At 39.5% G+C, this 8,628-nt stretch overlaps 1 protein-coding gene across 1 annotated transcript in view; it reads right to left on the bottom strand.

Annotated features, from left to right (window-relative positions):
* Positions 1–8,628, bottom strand: part of COL6A6 (collagen type VI alpha 6 chain) — a 151,192-nt gene that overhangs the window by 118,492 nt on the left and 24,072 nt on the right. The window contains exons 8-9 of the mRNA XM_007936829.2: positions 3,818–4,161; positions 3,642–3,720 (exon numbers count right to left, since the gene is read on the bottom strand). Of these exons, the coding sequence (XP_007935020.1) occupies positions 3,642–3,720; positions 3,818–4,161 (423 nt within the window). The remainder of the gene's footprint in view (positions 1–3,641; positions 3,721–3,817; positions 4,162–8,628) is intronic.

Raw genomic sequence — 8,628 nt, 5'->3', positions numbered from 1 at the left:
AACAACAACAACAGTCCAGCAAGTGAAGGTGATTGTGAAGAATTTGTTAAGATTAGGGGCTGGTTCAGTTGTTTCAAAGTGAGGGCAAATTTAAATAATATTAAAAGCAAGTACTAGTCCATGACTTAGACATTTGTAACCCAGGGACTTTCAAAGAAAAATTTTAGGAACTTATTTTGCAAAGTAAGAACACTAAATGATGATGATTATAAACCAAGCAATATTTATACTGCTAATAACCCCAGCAACAACAGTGTTATCATTTATTAATAGCTACTATATGCCTGGTACTTGGTTAAGTGCTTCGTATGCATTATCTTATTTGTATCCTCAAAATAACCTTATGCATGTAAGTGACTACAATCCTGTGTTACAGACAAGAAAACTGAGGCTTGGAGATTAAATGACTTGCTCAACTGGTATTTTTTGGTTTTCACCCAGACAAGCCTGATTCCAAAGCCTATGTTCAAAGGATATTTTAACAACAAAAATGTAATGAGGACATAATCACAGAATAAAGACCAGTCCTAGAAATTGAATACATTTAGTTTAAAGAAAACCAGACTTCATTGGCATCATTTGTCTCATTTAATTACAATGGGTGAAGAAGTTTACGAATGGGATTTGGGAAGTAGATAAAGAAATGTTCAAGCAGTTGCCTGAGAGTCAGGAACGCCTTCCTATATGGTATGCTCATATGATAAAATTTTTGAATGAAGCAAGGGGTTGATGAAGAGGAGAATGAAGTGAATAAAATTTCAGGGACATATTGTGGAGGCTCGAGAGGTAAAAAGGAATGGTTAGCTGAAGAGGAGGCATGAAGGAGAGAAACACCAAAGAACAGGGTGAACAACTCATCCCCGTTTGCCTGAGACTTTCTGGTTTCAGTTCCCAAATTCCTAGATTCTAGGAAACCTCACAGTCCCAGGTAAACCAAGACAGTTGGTCATCTTTCTAGGAATGAGAATGAGCACAGGGAGTATAGAGGTGGTGGGTATCAGCTGGTAGATAACGAAGAATGCTGGGTAGATCATTTGGAGTTTAATGATCAAGACAAGGCATACCAAGGTAACCCCCTCCCCCCCAAAAAAAAAAACTCACTGCCGTCGGGTTGGATCCGACTCATAGCGACCCCTCCTTGGGTTTCCGAGACAGTATCTCTATGGAAATAGATTGCCCAGTCTTCCTTCTCAGGAGTGACTGGGGGATTTGAACCACCAACCTTCTGGTTAGCAGTCAAATGCCTTAGGCACTATGCCACCAGGTATTAGATTTTAAAAATTAGCAAACTAATTCAAACCTCAATTCACACAGATAAATTTTAAAGCCATATCCATCAACCAGGACTCTTTCCTTCTTGTCTCCCCTTGATCCTTAGTGATTGCACAGTTTACATAAACAGATAAAACCTAAACAACCCAAAACCACTGCCATCTAGTTGATTTCAACTCATAGCAACCTTTTGGGGCAGAGTAGAACTGCCCCATAAGGCTTCCAAGAATGTAAATCTTTATAGAAACAGACTGCCTCATCTTTCTCCCCTGGAGCATCTGGGGGGTTCTAACTGCCGATCTTTTGGTTGGCAGCGAAATGCTTTAACCACTATACCACCAGAGTTCCTTCATGTAGACTGGTTGTTGTTATTGTTGTTGTTAGGTGCTGTCACGTCATCTCCAACTCATAGCAACCCTATGCACAGCAGAACGAATGTATAGAGCAGAACGAACATATAGATATCTGGCCTCAAATTAGGAAGGCTCCCCTAGGTCAACAGATCATGGGGTGCAGCACCAACTCAAACCATATGTGTAAATACGGGAAGTCAGGGCTAGAGGTACTCCTGGTCCACACTGTCAGTATCTTAAGAGCCATTTGACACTTTTCAAAGAACATTATAATCATCATTCTTTTCTCTCTCACATTGGTATATTCTGAATTTCTAGGGATATTAAAAGTTCAGCTTCTGAAATGGAAAGTCATTTATAAGATTTTCTCTGAGGTTGGAAGAAAGAGGATGAGGACTGATCTCAGAAATCTGGGTATTCCAAAGCACTTCCTGGGGAAAGCTCCACAAAGGAAAAGTTGATATAAAAAATAATAATAAAAAACTTGCCCATCCAAATGAAGAACTCTAGGGTCTTGTTCTCCATATTAATTAAAATCATCACTACAGTTCATGAAAAAAGGTCAAGACTTGATAGAATAAAGAGAAGGCAACTTTAGTAAATAAAGGGTAAAATGCATATTCAGTAGCTATAAATTCAGAGAACTCTGTAATTAGTTTAAGATTGAGAAGAGGGGACCATACAGAAAAGAGAAAATCCAGCCAACCCCCATTAACTAACCTGGGAGGTAGATGTCTTATGTCAGGTTCCCTAGAAGCAGAGCCTGACAGAAATTTGGATGCACTTGATTTTTCTCAGAAAGTACTCTCAGAAAAAAAGGAGTGAGGGAGAGGGAATAAGGGAGGGGAAGGAGCTGAACAAGGTGTGTCAGATACAGTTTAGCTTCAGCCAGATCCCAGGAGGAGTTCTTCAGCTTGAATTGCACCACAGCACTGGTGCCATTTCGAGGCATAGATTCAACTTTCTGTACTCTACCTGATGCCCATGGGTAACATGGTGCGCAACCTTCTAGGTGAGGTGACTTACATTGGCCAAGGGCAATTCTCCAGAGGAGGCAGAAGCTGTACATTCTTAGTAGTCAACACTCACAGCAAGTAGTGGGGAGGGGTACGTGAACTTGCTTAAAAAAGGCATATGAATAGGACACCAGTAGCTGTCACTTATAGAAGAGTATTTCTATTCTTAATCAAACCAGCACACATGGATGCATTTTTCTTCTCCTGACCCATATTTTAGTAAGAATTGACATCAAGTCCAACCATCACTGGTTCCTAAAGCCAAAGCCCAGTGCAAAAACATTAAAAACTCATAAACACCATAATTGTTCCAACTGTGGTATGAAGGAAACCAAAACTAAATCCATTGCTGTTGAGTCACTTCTGACTCATAGTGACCCTACAGGACAGAACAGAATTGTTCCATAGGGATTTCCCAGGCTGTAATCTTTACGGGAGCAGATTGCCAGGTCTTTTCTCCTGCGGGGCAGCTGATGAGCTCAAACCATTGATCTTTTGGTTAGCAGCTGACCACTTAACCACTGTGCCACCAGGGCTTCTTTGGTATGAAGGTAAGAGCTGATTAAAAAGCCTCTAAACATGAGTAAACTTTGCCAACAACACTTGCAACTCTGAAAACTTTAAGAGTGTAAGAAGAAAATAACCTGATAGCCTATTTCTTGGTGTAGGAGAAATATACTGCCTAGTTTTACTGACAGTAAAGAGGTAGCAATATTAGATAATGTGGAACAAGAGGGACAGGAAAACTTAAGAAGAAATACAGTAATAGGAGACAAAGGATAAGACTTTTGTATTTGGCACATTTTCATACATGTAGGGCATGAGGAAAAACAGATGCCAAAATGTTCTGAGGGCTCATTTGCACTGCCAAATGTGTGCAGAGTGGAGAGGTTGGAAAACTCAGGGTTATTTGAGTGGCTGGAAACTTGAGCCAGGGCTGACTGCTAAGATGATAAAGCTAACAAACATTCTTTTCCCACTCCTCCACCATACTCAGTACCTTCTTTTCTAAGTTCATCAGATTTTTGTTCAAGTTTTTCAACATCATCATCCAATCCATCTGAAAATAAAAGAACCACCTAGAGAAGTATTCAAAAAAAAAAAAAAAGGAAAGAAAGATGAGTAGAAGGAAGGTCATTGGAACCACTGACCAACAAATAAATAAAACCATGTTACCTTTCCTCGAGCAGCTGATTTATTCTGAAATGCATCCCACAGTGAACTCAAGAGATTTGCATTGAGAAGAGATGGCTCTTTAACTGTTACATCCTTCAAGCTGTTCAGGATATTTTCACTGTAGATCTCAAACTTGGGGTAGTATTTTTCCATGGCATTTGTCACTTGAAAAGCTACACTAACTTGAGTCTCTGTCCCCACTTCACAGCTTACACCATTGAGGGAGCTGACAGCATGTAAGATATCTTGAAGGTAGGTTCCCATCCAAGACTGATCTTCAAGCAAACTCTGCCCTTTCTTCTGAGTTGAGATGTCAAATCCCACCACAATGTCCACAAAACAATCTAGGAGTCAAAGGATAAACATCCCTTATTAGAGTAACAAACACCTTTTGTTGGCTCACTTGTCATGACTGGTTCTAGGGACTTGGAATTATTTCTAGTCCAGTTATAAAATTAGAAAACAAGAAAGACAGAGAGTAAGTAATGGAAGAGGCTGAGAATCATTCTTTTATTATCTGTAAAAATGTAAGTGTGCACAGTTTTCAAAAGCTGGTATGATGTCTAGATAATTCTACAACAATTAAATTTCTGAAAGATTTCATTGAGGCCATTGAAAAAGCCATCCAGAGCCATTTAAATATATCCTAGAAATGTTAATAGTCTAAAATAAGAAAGTCATAGCATGCTACTTATCAACTGAGGTCATTCAACAAATAATAAATTACAATAATTATGAAGCAAACGTAAAAGTATTCAAACAAAGAAAATCATTTAAGAAAAAGTAAATCACAAAATGAGGGTCTTTTGTGATTTATCTTTCTAAAAAGGACCTCTGATTCTTTTTGTCTGCTAACATCATCCAGAAAAGAAACAGTTAAGAAAAAAAAAAATTATTGAGCTCTTGCTTGAGTTGAGTCCTAGAAGTGAAGAAACTAAGTACCAAATTACTCTAATCCATATTCAACCATGTCCAAGATGATGCTGCCTTCAGGAAGAGTCCAGCCACTCAGGAAGCCAGAGTCACCACTATTTTGAGGTTCAAGAAATATTGAGAGAAAGATTGCAAAATGAGTGTTTTGCATTTATCCTTATTCCTTCCAGGGAAATTTAAGCATTTGAGGAACTAGAAGGGGCTTAATATTTTAAGTTGGGTTAATTCGAGAAGGCAGTTAATTAGAAAAAGATGAAGTCTGAGAAACAGTTTTAATTGTCCTAGATTCCAGATTTCTGGGGTCCGTGAAATTGGGGAGACCCACCAGGTCATTATCCTGAGATCTTCTTTTGAACCCTGAAACCTGAGAAAACTGGTTTCCTAAAGTCCTCTTTAAGTCAGACAACAGCCTAGTAATAGCACAGTGAAGACCATTTGCCTGAGGCATTGGGCTTTTTCGAAGGATTACCTATGTGCAGCCAGTTTCGAGGAACAGGGACTCCAATGTTAGACTGGAAGCTGTGTTTTAGAGTAAATTGTGATTATGTAAACATTGTTTTGGCCCTTTTCCATGGTAATGCAGATAAGAATTTTTGGTATAAGAATTTTTGGAATTTCTTCACTCTTTGGAACATTGTCGACTCTTTAGTCAAAATGTTTCTCTAGTATGCAAATCATATATTAAATAAATGTCAATCAATTTCTTTTATTGGCTTTATAAGATTTTTGTTTTAACAAGTCATATGACATGTAATTTTTCTTTCCAGAATTTTAAGTTGGTTAAAAATGCCAACATTCTTAGGCAAACTCAACACATACAACTTGCTTGGCAAAATAGGAAGTGCTTATTTTTAATCTGCTTTGTTTGAGATCAGCAGTTTTTCAGATAATTGTTGTGTGAAAAAATATCTGCCCATACAACTTGTCCAGTTGGACATGTGCAAGTCCTTTAAACCAAGATGTCAGTTTCAAACCTTGAGACAAAGGCTGATAACCTGATTCATTTTTAATGAGGAAAAAAAAAATGGGGTGAAGGAAAATAAAAGTCTTAATTGATAACAAATGTTCACCATGAAATTCAAGGTAAATCAATGTGTTATCAAAAATTTGAGAGATTAGTCTTCTTATTTTACTGTATTTTGTTTTATTAAAAATATCTTATCTCAGTTATTCAGAAATTAAAGAGAAAAAAGCTAGTCAGAAGGGAGCATCAGAATGTATCCTTTCCAAAATTCCTCTTGATTCCATATACTCTCACTTCTGTTTTGAGATCAAAAGTTTTCTTTTGGATGAACATTGTTCAAACCTCTAAACAGAATATCATTCAGTAACCAAGATATGTCACTGCCTTCATGGAAAACAGTCTCTTGGAGGTGGGGGAAAAACAGCTGCAGAAATGCCAAAATGACATTGGGTGACCCTGGGAACTTTTATGGGGATAAAAGTTGAATATTTCAGCTCTTTGTCTAGATTGCTGAAATTGTAAATCCTATCTAAGAAATTTTCTTGTGTTTATTTAGCTAATTCAAATTGATACATTATTCACTAATAATGTGACCATAGAATGTTATTTGGGAGCTCTGGTAGCATAAGACACTTGCCTGCTAACCAGAGGGCTGGCGGTTCAAACCCACCAGCCACTCCTCGGAAGGAAGGTTGGGCAATCCTACTTCCGTAGTGATACTGCCTCGGAAACCCAAGGAGGGGTCGCTATGAGTCGGGTTTGACTCGACGGCACATAACAACAACAACAACAACAGAATGTTATTTGGGGAATGAATCCAGAATTAGTAGCCATATGTGTAAATATAATTAGAGAGGCCTGGAGCTCTGGTAGCATAAGACACTTGCCTGCTAACCAGACGGCTGGCGGTTCAAACCCACCAGCCACTCCTCGGAAGGAAGGTTGGGCAATCCTACTTCCGTAGTGATACTGCCTCGGAAACCCAAGGAGGGGTCGCTATGAGTCGGGGCCGACTCGACGGCAAACAACAACAACAACAACAACAACATACTGATCATGTGGACTTTCATATAATAGCTTTGAACCTTCTATGGAGGTACCTGCTCATAAATCAGGATCTCTTCACAGTTTGAGAGCTGGAGACTTCCATGACAGAGGTTATTATTTTAGAGCAAATCTGCCAATGGTGATTAGAATTAACTAGAGGCAGGAATAGCTTTGGAATTGAGCCATAGGGAGAAGGCTAAACCTAAATTTCCAAAAAGAAATAATGAAGGATTGAACTAGAATGGAAGGAATGGGAATACAAAAGGAGTGATGACCTCAAGGGAAATGAAGAAGGTAATCTACAGGACTGGCTATAATCTGTTGCCATTGAGTTGACTCTGACTCATAGCTACCCATAGGACAAAGGAGAACTGCCCCATAGTTTCCAAGGCTTTCATCTTTACCGAAGCAGACTGCCTTATCTTTCTTTCTCCCACAGAGCAGCTGGTGGGTTTGAGCTGCCGACCTTTTGGTTAGTAACCGAGTGCTTAGCCACTGTGTCAGCAGTGCTCCTACAGGATTGGCTATGGAGGAGACACAAAAATGGACTAGTAGTCTGGCTAGCTTTTGACTAGTCTTCACAAACAAGCAATGTGAGTACTTGGAGGAGGGAGGTCTTTGAATGGGAAGTCAGAAAGTTTGGCTTTAGTCATGTACTGGTTGCAATTTTGTTATTGCTCAATAACTTCTGGCAAAACACTTACCCTCTCTAGGCATTGATTTTCTTGTCTATAAAAATGAGATTATGCATTTTAACATGAAAATACAAAAGAACAAAAAATTAAAAAGAGGATTGGACTAGGCAATTGCAGTCTCATGGTTCCCTGCCAGGTCCAAAAGCTGGTTCTAATGATCAGACTTATAAAGAAAGCACGTAATTAGAGCTGAAGATGGCAGATTTTTAGTATTAATAAATACTGCCAAGTGGCCAGGGTACCAGAAGACTGGAGATGCTTGGGAAAATACCTTAAAGGGGAATGTGGGGCTGTTGGCATCATTAGCTGGAATGGAAAAAAAAAAAAAAATTGTTTAGGGCCTTTAAAAGAAGCATCTTACATGAAAAAAGGGGAAGGATGATTTAGAACATATAGCTAGGAACTGAAAGAGACTCAGTTTAATTGTCTCTCAAATTTGCTTAGTTCCCTCTTCCACCTCTGGCCTCTCCTCCCCCAGGGCTTGGGCATTTTTCCAGTGGACACCAGCTGCCACCATCACCTGCAAGAGTGAGGGCTAGACTTTAACATGGCTTCCATTATGCCCACTGCAGTAAAACCACATGGCTCTCATGCACACATCTAGCCCAACTGAACTGACGGGGCTCTGCTCCCGCCACTACTTTAGCCCTGGGTATAGTAGTGTACTGTAGGTCATAGAGTCTTCCAAAGGGGTTGGACAATACAACCCTGTAGGGTGGGAGAATTAAAACACCATAAAACTTTGACCAATGAGAGGCAGGAGATAGGAAGCAATTGGCAGAAAAACCTCCTTTTTTCCCTGATGGAGTGTGCCAAGCAGTGGTTCCATACGGTCTCTCTGGCTGTATCTCTCATAACCAAGGTATCAGTTATGCTTTCCTAAGAAGCTGTGGTTACTCTGATAGCAAATGACATTGCATTTATTTCCCTCCTTCCCTGCATCACTTCACTTCCCCTGACTCTTGCTTCCCTGGGATTCTACCTCCAATGAAGTACTAACACATAAACTCTGCTTTGAGTTCTGTGTTCTAGAGAACCCAGCAGACACAGAAGCCTAGATTCTTGTCAAGAAAAGTTGGAAATTGCCATCTTTTGTTCCCCTTATGGTTCTCACATTCCTTGAATCAAATCCCACGTTCCTCTTTATTCTACCTCATCCTAATAAGGTTAGC

The sequence above is a fragment of the Orycteropus afer genome, unplaced genomic scaffold, assembly GCF_000298275.1.
Source record: "Orycteropus afer afer isolate SDZICR_OR568_19922 unplaced genomic scaffold, OryAfe1.0 scaffold00003, whole genome shotgun sequence".
Taxonomy (NCBI): Eukaryota; Metazoa; Chordata; class Mammalia; order Tubulidentata; family Orycteropodidae; genus Orycteropus; species Orycteropus afer.
The sequence above is the reverse complement of the archived record's forward strand: the minus strand, read 5'-3'. Positions and strand labels throughout refer to the sequence as shown.